Source organism: Pristiophorus japonicus, chromosome 16 (genome assembly GCF_044704955.1).
Source record: "Pristiophorus japonicus isolate sPriJap1 chromosome 16, sPriJap1.hap1, whole genome shotgun sequence".
NCBI classification, from domain to species: Eukaryota; Metazoa; Chordata; class Chondrichthyes; family Pristiophoridae; genus Pristiophorus; species Pristiophorus japonicus.
Window position 1 is genome coordinate 98,601,251 of NC_091992.1, and position 16,007 is coordinate 98,617,257.

At 41.8% G+C, this 16,007-nt stretch overlaps 1 protein-coding gene across 4 annotated transcripts in view; it reads left to right on the plus strand.

The window, feature by feature from the left end:
• Positions 1-16,007, plus strand: part of arhgap44a (Rho GTPase activating protein 44a) — a 323,344-nt gene that overhangs the window by 197,908 nt on the left and 109,429 nt on the right. For all 4 annotated transcript variants that reach the window (XM_070857578.1, XM_070857580.1, XM_070857583.1 and 1 more), the window contains exons 2-4: positions 9,235-9,274; positions 11,730-11,834; positions 14,055-14,131. In XM_070857578.1, coding sequence (XP_070713679.1) covers positions 9,235-9,274; positions 11,730-11,834; positions 14,055-14,131 — 222 coding nt within the window. The remainder of the gene's footprint in view (positions 1-9,234; positions 9,275-11,729; positions 11,835-14,054; positions 14,132-16,007) is intronic.

The following is a 16,007-nucleotide window of genomic DNA, read 5'->3' on the forward strand; positions in this document are numbered from 1 at the left end:
CTTTTGAAATGTAGGAAATGCTATTTTTGTGCACAGCAAGGTCCCAGAAACAGAAATCAATTAATGACTAGATCATCTCTTTTGTATTGGTTGAGGGATAAATGTTGGCTAGGACACTGGGAGGACCTCCCTGCTCCTCTTCGAATAGTGACATGGGATCTTTTACATCCACCTGAGAGGGCATAGGGGTTCTGGGTTAACATTTCATCCAAAGGACGAAACCTCCAACAGTGAATCACTGAAGTGCTAGCCCAGATAATGTAGTCAAGTCTCTGAGAGTGGGGTTTGAACCCACAATCATCTGACTCAGAGGCAAGAGTGCCACCACTGAGCCAAGGCTGACACCTTGATTGACACCAGAGTTGATTGTGATACATGTGTGTGTAAACACACATACATAAACTGGCAAATTAAAAGTACAATTGAAGTAGTCACGCTTCATTTACTCAAATTACTCAATTAAAGCAAATATTTCCAGACACCATGGGCCAGTGTTCAGAACAGCAGGCATCAGAATGTTGACACAGACAATACGTTTGCAAGCCAGAGCATGATGATCACAATAGGAAAATATCCTTGTTAGGCCTTGCTAACAGCAGTAAAGGAATTACAAAAGGCGTGAGTATGCAACAATATTTCCACTGCCCAGCCCTTCCCTTCTATTCCCTGCCTCAGAAACCAATTCCCACATACTGTGAATACCAAAAATTAAGAACAGAAAGTTTATTTAAAACTTACCTAAATAGTTGGAAAATTAAAAAGGCGCTCAAATCATCCCCCAATTTAACGGAAACCCCTTAACCGCAGTCCCCTGCTAACCCTTAATTCAATAATATAATCATCTATGTAATAACTAGCTTGAAATGCCAACTCATTCAAAATACCATGCAACATCTGGCCTCCCTGCAATTGAACAGAGAGAATTGAAATGTGTTTTATTTTAAAGCCAGCTCACAGAAAGAATTTCTCAGTTGTCAGTTTGCCACAGCAGTTGTATGTCACTAGCACAATCCTGGGTGACCAAGTTGGAGGCCAGTTACCCTTCAAGAATATCTTAAAGCTGGCCAGTCAGAGAATAAAGCTAAATGGACATATACTTGATAGTAAATAACAACTGCTATGCAGAAGGCAAATATTTTACGTAAATGAAAAACTATAAAGAAGAGACAATTAAATGAGAGCAGTTGTTGAGTGCACAGTGCTGAGCTGTGAAGGTTACTCTCAAAACTTAGACCCCTTGGATTGAAATCATCACCACAAATTTGTTTTGCCATTTACATTTCACTTTTCACTTGTAAATCACTCAACCATATCTCTTAATTCATCTCCACATGGTGCACTCAGTTGCTAACACCTCCTCATTGCTGGTGGGATGAAATACCAATAAACTTGAGTCCAATCCTGTAACAGGGGGCAGACCCCAAATTCAGGAAAGGAGATGAGAGAACGGCAAACCTGATATGGGGCTGAAACCCAGAATGCTGTGACCCAGAGGTGAGAATGGTACTGACTGAGCCAAGCTGACATATGTTTCATGTGTAAGTGTCCCAGAAATAGGATTCTGCTGCGAAAAGAACCATTTAATGATATAAATAACATATTAGGATATCATCGCAGAAGAATTATGAACCACCCTTTGGACAGCCCTTTATTGGGTTTCTATGATTTGATTGGTTCAGAGCACTACCAGTTGACTTGTTAGTCTTGACCGAGAACACCTAACCCAGGGTTACAGTGTGCAAGCACATGACAAATGTTCTCTTTGACACAGGCAATTGCTTTGCATTTTTTGTACTATCTTGATTGACAAGATTATCACAAAGACCAGGCGGCATAATACACAGTAACTAAGAATATTGGTTCTCTTCCTGTTCCCGTATCTTTATTTCTGGTGTCCCCAAGGATCCATCCTTGGCCCCCTCCTATTTCTCATCAACATGTTATCCCTTGGCGACATCATCCGAAAATACAGCATCAGTTTCCACATGTACGCTGATGACACCCAGCTCCAACTCACTACCACTTCTTTCGACCCCTCCACGGTCTCTAAATTGTCAGACTGCTTGTCCGACATCTAGTTCTGGATGATCAAAAATTTTCTCTAATTAAGTATTGGGAAGACTGAAGCCATTGTTTTCAGTCCTCGCCACAAACTCTGTTCCCTAACCATTGACTCCAACCCTCTCCCTAACATCTGTCTGAGGCTGAACCACACCGTTCGCTACCTTGGTGTCATATTTGACCCTGAAATGAGCTTCTGACCACATATCCACAGCACAACTAAGGCCACCTATTTCCACCTCTGTAACATCGCCCGTCTTCGCCTTTACCTCAGCTCATCCGCTGCTGAAACGTTCATCCATGCCTTTGTTACCTCTAGATTTGACTATTCCAATGGACTCCTGGCTGACCTCCCACATTCTACCCTTTGTACACTTGAGGTGATCCAAAACTCGGCTGCCTGTGTCCCAACTCATACCAAGCCCCTGCGCTCGCTAACCTACATTGGCTCCCGGTTAAGCAACGCCTCCATTTCAAAATTCTCATCCTTGTTTTCAAGTCCCTCCATAGCCTTGCCCCTCCCTATCTATGTACTATCCTCCAGACCCACAACCCCCTGTTAGAAATAACCAATGTGTGGCTATCTCTGGTCACTTTAATAATCAGGATCGACTGTAAACCAATACGGTGAGTATTAGAGAACCGAAATTCATTGACATACTGCCCACTAACGCCTGCTTACCACCCAAAAATGCAATTTTGGTGAAAAAACACCTACATACCACCGACACACCGCCCAGCGGAAAATTCATCAGTGACATACCGCCGGGTGGTACGCACACCGGCTGCCCATGCAGACCACCGACATATTACCCAAAAGTGCAAAATTCATGACATACCACCGACATACCGCCGAAAATGCATACCGTTCTGGAGAAGATGCTTTTAAGTGGATCTTAAGTGGGTGGTATGTACACAGAGCTGACAGGTTTGTTTGATATTACACCGATCTTTATAATTTTCCACAGTTTAATGTATTTTTTAATGGATTGTAGTATTTTCTAGTGTTAGGCAATAATATAAGCCTTATTTACTCCTTTATTAATGAACTATAATAAAAATTTTATTAGTCTCTCTCACCCCCCCAGACTCACTCACCCCCCCAGTCTCTCTCACCCCCCCCCCCAGTCTCTCTCACCCCCCAATCTCTCTCACGTCCCCAGTCTCTCTCACCCCCAGTCTCTCTCACCCCCCGAGTCTCTCTCACCCCCCAGTCTCTCTCACCCCCCCAGTCTCTCTCACCCCCCCAGTCTCTCTCACCCCCCCAGTCTCTCTCACCCCCCCCAGTCTCTCTCACCCCCCCACTCTCTCTCAACCCCCACTCTCTCTCAACCCCCAGTCTCACTCACCCCCCCAGTCTCTCTCACCCCCCCAGTCTCTCTCAACCTCCCCCCCAGTCTCTATCTCTCTCTCGCTCTCTCTCACCCTCTAGTATCTCTCTCTCGCTCTCTCTCACCCCCCAGTCTCTCTCATTCTCTCTCTCTCAACCCCAGTCTCTCTCTCTCAACCCCAAGTCTCTTCCCCTACCACAGCGATCACTTTCCCAGCACAGCGATCTCACCCTCCCCACCCCCCCCCCCCCACACAGCTCTCTCAGGCCAGCAGTCTCTGGCTTCTCGTCTGTGCCTCTCGGGGGGGTGGGCGGAGCTTGATAGCCACACGCACATGTGTACAACTCGGGAGCTGAAGATTCCCGAGTCAAAAGGCTTCCTCCGCCGCACACCACCCCCTGCATTCCGCTCCCATTCATTGCACTCCACTCCGCTTACCGCCGAGAAAAATGGTGCACCGCCCGGGGACCGCCGAAAAACAGGCGGACCATGTGTTTCACCAATTTCAGCACCATTGTGTTTAATCAGCATTTAAGATGGAATATAACACACTAGTTATACAGCAAAAACATGCGACCATGACAAGTATTTAGTATCGATCTGATCGGACAGACGGCTGGCACATGTGAGCAGTTCTCTAGCTTGTGGCCTCTCTTCCTTTCCTCTAGAGCCTCCTTCAGTAAGCAGGAGATCACTCTCGAAGAGTGTTCGACCAGCCCAACTTCTGTATAACTCTCACGTCCACCGTCAGTGAGGGCAAGCCCTCAGGAGGTTACTTTTATTCTATTTTTAAGGGTAGGCCTGAATTGGGATATTGCCAAGATGTTTTAACTTATAGAAGTTCCGCTAAGAACTCAGTACCCAATGAGGTGTCGAGTTCTTTGTCTCGATTTTTAAAACAAAGCCCTCCCCTAAAGGGGTCTCATGATCTCAGCCAATTTGTCTTGTTGTTTATACTTTCTGAAGATTCCTCCATTGGAATTTGTGTCATATCTACCTGGTTCCTAGCCTCTCGGGTACAATTAGTACAAGACCTGGCCCTGTATCCTCTCAACCATGAGTCCCAAAGCCAGAACTGTCTCACATCAATCGGTCCTTACGTGTCTTTACGACCTAACAAACCACTCCATTCTGAGATTAACTCTTACTTATCTTCACGAGCAGTTCTGTTAAGCTAACTTCAATCCCTACCTCAGTAGTATACATAAAATACATAAACAAGGTTCAAGTCTTAACTTAAAAACAACAAATCATTGCTTGGCAACAGGAAGATTGTATATAGTACAGAATGCTATACCATCCTCAGGAAACCAAAACTTACTAGCCTGAAGAGACTCCTTGTCTCCAGCTCTAACACAATCATAAACACAGTTAAACACAATCATTCACGTTACAGTTTTGGCGCATAACCATATACATTTTGGACATCCCTAATTTTTAACACCACCGAGATATCTGCGCTCCTCTTATTCTGCCCTACTAAGCATCCCTGATTATAATCGTTCAACCATTGGTGGCCATGCCTTCTGTTGCCTAGGTCCTAAGCTCTGAAATTCCCTGCCTAAGCATCTCTGCCTCTCTACCTCTCTTTCCTCCTTTAAGACGCTCTTTAAAACCTACCTCTTTGACCAAGCTTTTGGTCACCTGCCTTAATTTCTCTTTATGTGGCTTGGTGTTTTACTACGTTAAAGGTGCGATATAAATACAAGTTGTTGTTGTTGGTCCTTCTTGCATATTTTATGCAGGCGTTTGTTTAATCTTGATATATTTATTTATTCTTGAGATACTTTATAACAATAACAACTTGGATTGATACAGTTCCTTTAATGTTAACTATTGTCCTTATGCACTTCATGGAGGTGTAAGGAAAATGCATGCCAAGCCAAAGAAGGGAGAGCACAAGGAGTGACAAAAAACTTAGACAGAGATGGATTTTGAATGGGCTCTTTAATGAGGAGGGGCACGTGGCAAGATGGAATGGTTTGGAGAGGATGCGACCTAGAGATCAATAGATTTTTGGATACAAAGGGACTCAAAGGATATGGGAATAGTGCGGGAAGGCGGAGTTGAGGTAGAAGATCAGCCATGATCTTATAGAATGGCGGAGCAGACTGGAAGGGCTGAATGGCCTACTCCTGCTCCTATTTCTTATGTTCTTATGTTCTAAGCGGCTGATGGCATGGCCACCAATAGGGCACAAGAGGCCAGAGTCAGAAAAACAGATATTTTGGGTGAGGGTCTGTAAGGCTGGAGGAGGTTGTGAAGCTGTGGGGGGTGAGACCATGAAGAGAATTAAAGAAAAGATAAGGGTGGGGGGGGGGATGATTGATTGCGCAGTAATGGAGTCTGCATGGAAAGATGCTGAAATGATTTATGCTAAAATATAATATCCCTGTTACGAGTGTCTTTATTTTACAATAAACACAACTGTCATTTCAATAGTTAATCTGATAGACCAGTAAAAAGCCTTCAGCATGCAGGAATGGATTTTATTACTTTTCATAGAAAATGTCTGCTCATAGAAACTGGTGCTTGACAGTCTGAAACCTGGCTGAAGTGACTAAAACTGGTTGGCAGGGAGACATTCTTATTGGTGCATTAGGGAACATCTCATGTAGTGCTGAAAAGATTAGTGAAGGATAGTGCTTTTTCTTGATTGGGTATTAGTTTAACTATGGTTGAGAGTACAGTCTTCAATCGAAGAATAATTACTATACCTAAAGGTGATTGATGTGCGTTGTCTTTTTTTTTTGAAGATATTGGGGGAGAAATTCGGTCGCTTCTCATTTGGGGCGGCAAGCCAGGCGGAGCAGGAATTTTAGTGCCTTGAAAAAGTTTGCGCCACCCGCCAAGAAATTCGTCAACATTGGGCGAAGAGCTAAAAGTGGCGCAAAATCAGCCGTTACATGCTTGACTTCGGGGGCGGGGGTGGGGGGGGGGGTGCTAACGGAGGTTCTGTCTCTAAATTTTGCGGAACCATTGCACATGTGATGAACGCCGATTCAGATCCCGGAAACATCTGAGTATTAAGGGCACGGCATAGTAATGCACCTATTAAAGTATTCAAAATTACTTCTTTCCAACCTGTACTTTTATGTCTATCTGTCGACTGCAAACTCGGAGGCTCACGCACCATGCTCTGTGTAAACGTTGCACTGACTGTGACCTCCGAGGAAAGCGTTTCCTCAGCCTTTTAAGTAGCCACCATTTAACACCTCTGGAAGGCTGTACTGACTTTTTTCAGACGTGATTATTGGCGGGCGCTAAATGAGGCAACCACACCTAATTTATCGAACTGGGCGCAAGCGTCGGCATTGCATCAGGACTGACGTCAGGATCGCACTCATCATCAGCAGCCAGGCGCTAATGGTTTGCGCTCCCAGTGAGCCTTTAATGAATTTTCCATCGGGACGCTAAAAGCTATGCGCTCTGTCGCTAAGCTCTAATGCTCATATTAATGCTCCCTCTGGGCGCTAACTGAGATGTTAGGCAACTGAAAATCCAGCCTAATATTTTGTGCTGTAAAAACAGATTTGTCTGTGGTTAGGTGTAGAATAGTTGGCATTATTCCACATGGACATACTGTGAGTGATACTCAAAAAAGCAGTCAGCCAGGGTTAAATCTTCGAGGGTAATTTTAGTGTATATATGTCCGAACCAGTTTTTTCTTTCTTGGCACAGTCCAAATTGAATTTGACCCAAAAGATGCTCTGCATATTACAGGGTATTGTGGGATGGAGCTGTGAATCAAAGAGGCAGAGCACGTTCAAAAAGACTGCAGCAAGTCACTGACTCAGCAATCTGGTCAGTCTGCAGACTGGCTGGGTCCGTTGCTTTTTTGCACCGTAGATACAATCTCGGCTATCCGAAAAAAAAAACTTCAGTTTTAAGTAATATTTCTGAACCTGTAAGTTGCTCCAGAAGATAATGTCTCGTTTCAAGATGCAGTCGTTCAATGAAGACAGCAGCAATGTGCCATATTCTCGTCTCAACGGGTCGAGGGATGAGGTTCTGTCTGCCGATTTTTCAAGAATCCAGTATCTCATCCGGTTCCTTGAATTCATTCATTATCTAGGAAGCATCTACAAGATGATGAAGAAAAAACTGAGGTGTTGAACCTCGTCACTTTTTGGAAACTGCAAAGTCTTGGGTATCAATGTTTCATGTTATGTAGGGCAAGAATACGGGATGCTTATAATTAGTCGAGAAATCTTGTCATTTTACTTCATTGCCATAAATATCAGTCTCTCTTTCCATGTGTGGCTTTGTGCGCGTCTTCTTTACAAAATATCTCAGCAGGTAGAGTTAACAATACTGCATTGCCACAGGTCAGTTAACTCAAGGACAAAACCCATAGCAGATGTTTCAGAATTTGCAAAAGTAGCCATTTTGGGTTCAGCACACATATGCTAACCGTGCTATTTTGCAGTGTTGTGAAACTGCGTGCAGAGCATAATTGTAATAATATTTTTATATCTATCCTGTACAAATTAAATTATTACAAAAGCATGTTTGGTGTTTGGAGGATGTGTTCACCAAGGTCAGAGGGTTCACTTTTAGGAACTATCACACTCTCGTATTTGTCAGATAGCGATAAGAAAAAAAATAATGAAAATTAAATGTAGTTTTATGGCTGTGACACATTCAGTACAATACAGAAATAGAACATGAATGAGCTAAATCTTATAGTTTGCCATGAAATAGACTTGAACCATCAGGACCTTTGAGAAAAAAAATGCTGGAAAGAATCAAAATATCACTCAGATCTATTTTAAATTTTATTTCTATTGATGTGTTTTTTTTAAATAGCAAGCACCGATGACATCATCAGGGAGTACTGGCTTGTCGGGGTTATTGAGGCTGTAGTGAGAGAGTTGTATTTTAATTATGGTTGCAGCCTAGTATCAAGTATATATATTATTTCAGTTCCCTCACAATGTCAAGCTCAGTAACCCTTCCAAACTACTTCCACTGTATCAATGTCATCAACAATCAGCAATTATTTTAAAGAAAACATAAATAGACAGTTCAAAACAAAATGCCGTTAATATTAAACATCATTCATTGTAACTTTTTTTTAAAGGAGATTTTGACAGTGAAACTTTCTCATTAGCTTGAATGGGTTGTTCTGATCAAAGCACTCTATTTTGAATCTGTTTTTGTAACCAATTAAGTCGTTATCAGATATAACTATTGTGGCAGATAAATGTTACACAAGTACTTCATGTCCATACAATATGAATGTTACTTTACCACAGTATTTACATAGTGGCTTAAGCTGTGTAAAGGTTGAGTTCAAAATTGTTTTTAGAAATTGGTCTTTTGGCGATAGCGGTATTGTTTTGGCATTTTTCGCCAAAAATACCGTTACAAATACCACTATTTTTTTAAAGGCATAAAATTGGCAACAAAATGCGCCCGACAGTAAAAAATCGGCGTTGTATGAAGATTTGGGGTGGAAACCACGGCAACTTTAGCCCGCGGCCGATTACCGCTAAAAACTTTAGCTTACCTTTTTTGCAGGCCTTCATACTTACCGCGGTTTCTGGGGCTGCAACGCAGGCTTTTCTCGGGTGTTTTTTTCCACGCAGAGTACAGGTGCGCTGAACGGCCAATTTAAAGCGATATCGCTTTTTTTGGTGTTACATGACGGCAGTCCGCTTTTCAGCGGTATTTCAAAACCGCCGCCGCGCAACTTTGGTCAATTTAAGTGAACACCTTTTGCCATTAAAAAAGGCGAAATATCGCCAAAAAACGGGCGCATGCTGGCCAATTTCTAGCCCTTTGTGTGTGTTCTGACAGGCCAGAATCTATCTTGACACTATTTCTTTCTCTGTTGTAGAGCGGAAAAGACAGAAGTATTAAATGAAGATCTGCTGCAGGTAAGATTTGTTTCTCCACATTGTTTAATGAGTCATAATCCTTTTTCTTCTGATTATTCTCGAGTTTACAAAATCTATTTCTTAACTAATTTCACCATTTGTGTATTTAAAAAAAAAAAATGCCTAAGGTTAATTATACCAGGCAAACTTTGCAATACAGGCCAAATTAGTTCATTCTGTTTGTGTTTGAAGTTCAAATATCAACTAAGAAGGTCCTTTTTTTGACTCACTTCAGCTTTAACTCCCCTTCCGTAATGTCAAGCACTCCTCCCCAGCTCTCAACTTGTATCATTCTAGTCCTGATCTGATTTTCACTTTCCCGTGATTTTAATTTTGATTTCTATTACTCTTGATTTTCCTACTTGTGCCAAAAAATAACCAAAGATTCAGTAATTTAGAGCATCAAGTTTAAGCCCCGGGTCTGTTGTCTTCTGTGACAGTAATTGAGTTAAACATCTACAACAGACTATCTGATACTTGAGCCATGCTCCAGGGCACTATTGATGATTGGCCAACGAGACTGATTCATTAATGGTGACTGGAGCAACTAACAATGGAGTTGAGTTTCTTCCCACTCAACCCTAGATAATCCTGTAAGCCAACACCTTAATGTGTCGGGTAGTCCTTGCTGAACAAGAAAGAGGCAACTTACGGCGCTTGTTAGGTTTAGCTTGTATATTTCTGAGCACACTTGGACTTCCCAAAGCCTTAGCCACCTGTATCTAAGCTTTCTGGACGTGGGTAAGTAGGCTGTCCTTAAGAGGAGAGAGATAGCATTCCATATTGGAGATGCGGAAACTCTACTGATATGAATCTCCCAGTTGCTTGGATTTGAGACTCTTAAGCATGAGTAGTGTGTGATTCTGTGATCATAGAAACCACCATAGAATTTCTCTTCCATCATTTTTCTCCCACCAAGCCATTACAATTATATTAAAACCAATTATCTAATGCCCTGAATCTGAAGGATTCTCTAATCCCCTTTAATTTCCAGTTTATTAATCCCCATGCATTTTATGCCCTGCACCTGCTAGGCTGGTCTCTGAGCATCTGTAAAACCAGTTTGTTAAGGATTAGCCAATCAGATGAAGGACACAAGGTGCAAAGTTCATAGTGACTATCTAAAACCTTGGATTTCACCTCCTCAATCATCTGGTTTTGTAGACACCCTGAGACCATTGACAGTCCCTGAGGTCCTCTTGTTCTAAATATTCAAAAGGCCAGTGTCAACAAGCAGTATCTTCTAATATAGTAAAAAGCAATGTCAAGATTTTCCCATTTAACATGTATCTCCTAGTTTGTTTAATGCATGGTGAGGTGAGCACAGGGGCGTGGAGTTTCCACATGATTTCCTTTCAGATATCAGCGTAATCTGGGCTGAATCAAATGAAATATCGCTAAAGATCGCAGAATTTTAAACGGATGTGAGTTGTGCCCACAACCACTTTATGCTGGAGTATTCGTGATCTTTCAGTCAATTACAGAAAAGCAGGACACACAGGTCACAGGTCAACAGGCCTCATGTACCAAGGGCAAAACAAAGCAGTCAATTAAAGCCAATTAAAAAGTAATACCAAAAGTATTACATCAGTCAGTTGAAGAATAGCTCAGTTCCTAGCAATCCCACTCCTCTGTGATGCTGGACGATGCCCTTTTCCAATCACCCATTGATTATGATTGATTCTGCTGCTTGTTGGCGCTGATTCATGGGAGGTTTTACATTCGGGTTTATGTTAATGAGTTTGAGTGGAAACTTGAGTGTAACTTCACCTCGGCAAAACCGATGCAGTGTCCACTGCATTCTGGACGCATTTTGCCGATTGCTTTGCTCGCCATACTGGAAGATGTAATGTTGCAAATATTGGGACTTTAAACAAAAAAGGCAACAGTTAGTTAACTGCTACTTAGTACCTAGTTGCCATTTAACTCCTAGTTTTACCTGACGAAGTGAAAAGTCAGGGGAGATATTTAAGTCTTAAGTGGCAACTCTCTGTAAATACTTGACAATGAAAATATAGATGATAGTGGAATCTTCAGTTAAATCTTTACTGGTCTTTCAAGAAAGAATAACCTCTGGGAGGTGCATCGTTTGCAATGAACTATTTTAGGTCATGTCATTATTATGGGTAGAACAGGTTAAATATTTCTTGAGACTTGCCATAGAATTTACATACTCATTTTGCAGAATTTAATTGCCCTCACTACAGATAGTGACCGTGGCATTCTGCAGAACTACCTGTGGGTCAATTGTTGTAAAATACTGCAAACTTTTTTGAAGTTAACTGTAGAACTTCTCCAAAAACAATTTTGCAGATTTAATTTAATGTATTTCAAGGTTTAATATGAACCACACACACAAGATTGAAATCCATTTGCATTTTAGGAACCTCATCAAAAGTGATCATAAATTATATTTATTGCAGTCACAGTATAATAACTTTGTTTCACCAAACAGGTAGAGAAACGACTGGAGCTGGTAAAACAAGTCTCTCACAGCACTCACAAAAAGCTCACAGCATGTCTCCAGGGACAACAAGGTGTGGACGCCGACAAACGATCCGTACGTTTTCATTCATTATTGTCCACTGATATAGTCGGCTGGCCGTCTGACAAATTAGCTGTTAAACGATGTAGATGTACTGAAGAGGCACTGGCTTCATATGAAAGGTCTTTGGCAAACCTTCCTTCATTTGTTGGGAGACCTGAAATGTAGTGTCCCAAACTGTATCACTGCATGTTGTTGTATCATCTGTGTGTGTAATATTCCCAAACAAAAGGAGGCTCTTGATGGAGAAATGTATTTCTGTAACGTAGTGGGAGTGACTTTGCTAATATTGGATGGGCTGCCCATTATACACCTCGCCTGATTTTTCTTTCTATTCAAGACAACGGTAAGGAATATGGGTATGATGTATAACGGGTAGTCGATACGATAATGCTTTTTTTACACTGTCGCCCAAAGTAAACGTTGCCCCCAGTGTTTTGGCACCCTGTGCCATAGAGCGATAAATGTACATTTAAAACTTCTATGTTTTGAAGAAGTGTATTCTCCTGAAACATTGACTCACTGTGCTCGCCACAAATGATGATTAAGCTGCTGAGTGTTTTCAGCCTTTTCTGTTTTAGATTTCCAGCATTTGCAGTATTTTCTGTTGTTGTTTAAAACCAACATTTGACTGGAGTATCTGTATGCAACCAATTCTTACATTTAAGAAGCAATTTGTCGCCCATTAGTTCAAGACCAGATAATGGGGGCTATTTTTTATTTGTCCGGTATTTGCAGCAAATTGTAAACATGTTTACAAAGAATGCATTTAGAATTTTACTACGATAGCAGACCAAGGAACTTTCTCTCCCCCTAACAGAATCACTGGTATTGCACTGAACTGTTGCATTTGTTGATTCTGTTATGGACAACTGGTGATATTGAGCTGGTTTACCGTGAAATACCGTGAAATGCCTTCAGATTTTTGCATCTTGGCATACATCAATACATGTAAAAGTTTCACACCTTGGCCATGTGCATCACAAATGATAAACGACACTTCAACTTTTCAAAAGTGTGAAAAAGAGAGAAAGGAAACCATTTCCTTCTGGTTTTCTTGACTTTGATGCCCTGGTGTGTCCTCAAGAATAGGAGCTGGAGAGAGCAACCAAGCTGTGGGATCGCCCCTCAGCAATTAACTTTGAATTGACCTCAAGGTGCACCTATTCACATCACTTCCTCACGGGGGGTATTTGAACTGTGTGTCTAAAGGGACAGGTCAGGCTAAACAGAGCTGCATCTTACCAAGTAAACATCCCCAACTGTGATCCTAACCCTAATCTACCTATGAGGAATAAATAAGAAAATAAGAAATAGGAGCAGGAGTAGGCCATATGGCCCATCGAGCCTGCTCCGCCATTCAATAAGATCATGGATGATCTGATCATGGACTCAGCTCCAACCCCCTGTCTGCTCCTCATAACCCCTTGTCCCCTTATCCTTCAGGAAACTGTCTATTTCTGTCTTAAATGTATTCAATGTCCCAGCTTTCACAGCTCTCTGAGGCAGCGAATTCCACAGATTTACAACCCTCTGAGAGAAGAAATTTCTCTTCATTTCAGTTTTAAATGGGCGGCCCCTTATTCTAAGATCATGCCCTCTAGTTCTAGTCTCCCCCATCAGTGGAAACATCCTCTCTGCATCCACCTTGTCAAGCCCCCTCATAATCTTATACGTTTCGATAAGATCACCTCTCATTCTTCTGAATTCCAATGTGTATAGGCCCAATCTACTCAACCTTACCTCATAAGTCAACCCCCTCATCCCAGGAATCAACCTAGTGAACCTTCTCTGAACTGCCTCCAAAGCAAGTATGGAATATGGAATATGGAAACCAAAACTGCACACAGTATTCCAGGTGTGGCTTCACCAATACCCTGTACAGCTGTAGCAAGACTTCCCTGCTTTTATATTCCACCCCCTTTACAATAAAGGCCAAAATTCCATTGGCTTTCCTGATCACTTGCTGTACCTGCATACTATCCTTTTGTGTTTCATGCACAAGTACCCCCAGGTCCCGCTGTACTGCTGCACTTTGCAATCTTTTTCCATTTAAATAATAACTTGCTCTTTGATTTTTTCCTGCCAAAGTGTATGACCTCGCACTTTCCAACATTATACTCCAATGACATGGAGAATCAGCTGGTTTATTATAAGTTTTTCTTGTATTGGTAGTGTGTTTTATAGTAATCATAACTAAGATCTGACTGTAAATCATGTTGGTCTGCTCCACAGAAAAAGCTTCCATTAACAACATTAGCACAGTGTTTAGTGGAAGGCTCTACTATCCTGGGTGAAGATACTTTGCTAGGGTAAGGCTTTAAAATACTTTATTTGATGTTGTAGATTCTATGTAATTGATCACAAAGTTCCATGTGCTTAATCCTATTCTACATGTCAGTTAATACATGATAATTATATTCCGATGAGGGAAGATGGGACACTCCTGTATTAATCTGTGTTCCTCATCACTGAAAATAAAGTGTGATCAAATTGTTTGTAGCAAAGATGATGCCTACCAAAAATTGTACAGTATATTATAGCTCAGATTTTATCAGCTCAAGTACAGTAAACACTGCCTTAATTTAAACATTCAGGTGCTAACTGGATTAAATCCTGGAAGTGGGTGTAAAGGAGTGCAGTGATCAGAAAAAAGTGATTTAAAAAAAATGAAATATGGTCTGATTGGGTCCTGGGACACGGGCTGGATGACTGACTGAGCTGTACGGGCTGAAAGGCCATTTTTGTCCTACAAACTTATATTTGTAACATCTCTGTGTAACAAGTGGGCGGCTAAACTTAAGCTAGCTTCAGGAAATTACTCTAAATCTCCTCAAATTCTCCTTTCATTTAAAAAAAAGATTTGTTCTGTCAAAATTAATTAACTTGCATTACAGAAGTTATACTGATATAAGCAAGTTAAATATCTCTCATGCTCTTACCATTGTTATGTACAATGAAACACCATACAAACTAGAATTGTACTTGATTACAAATATATTTTCACAGAAAATAATCAAGTTTAGCAGCTTGGACTTCTGACTTAGTTGAACGTACACATTTATTAAATGCCATGCATAAATTACTACTTGGCTCTTTCAGTTTCATTCCATTAAATATACAAGTTTGCCTTTAAAGCTTCATGCTTAGATCTCTATATCTTAGCCTTAATTTTCCAAATCCCAGTCTATAATGTATTTGCTTCATGGGTTCTTTGCTTAAGAATTCATAGCAACACATTGCTATTAAGAAGTAGTCGGTTTATTAACAAAGGTTTAACAATCACACTACACATTACCAGTTCATCCACTAGGCTCACAACTGCATACCTCATCGTGGATGGCTTAAACTCAACTGACTGGGGTTTTATTGAGTCTTGTGAACATCACGTGACTGGCTAAGCCACTCACAGTGCAACAGCTCTACAACTATTTTTGTTGCAAAACAAAATAAACAATTAAATCAAGTGTGCCCTGATTAAAAGGGGGGGATACTCCAAACACATTTCAAATGCCCTTTTTTTTTAGGGCAGTAAAAGTATACAAATTATACAAGTGCCCCCTGGCTAAAAGTGGGGGGGACACTAAAACCCGGCACAATAAACCAATTAAACTTTAAAACATATAAAATCAAATTAAAATTTGGTTGCCGGTCCCTCCGGCACCCACCTCTCGCGGAAGGCCGCGAGCGTACCGGTGGACACCGCGTGCTTCATCTCCAGGGACACCCTGGCTCGGATGTAACTGCGGAAGAGAGGCAGGCAGTCGGGCTGAATGACCCCCTCAACCGCCCGCTGCCTGGACTGGCTGATGGCCCCCTTGGCCGTGCCCAGGAGCAGTTCTACGAGGAGGCCCTCGGACCTACCCGCTCCCCTCCGCACAGGGTGCCCAAAGATCAGGAGTGTGGGACTGAAGTGCAACCAGAATTTGAGGAGCAGCCCCTAGTGGAATAGGGGCTGCAACCTCACACATTCCATAAAAACATGGAACACGGACTCTTCCAGACCGCAGAAATTGCAGGCGGCCTGGGAGCCCGTGAACCAGCTTAAAAATGTATTGCACGGGACTGCTGCAACAGCTCTTCAACTTTTTTGTTGCAAATCAATAAATAAACAGTTAAATCAAGTGCCCCCTTATTAAAGGGATACGCCAAACACAGGGGTTTTTTGTGTTTTTTAGGGCATCAAGA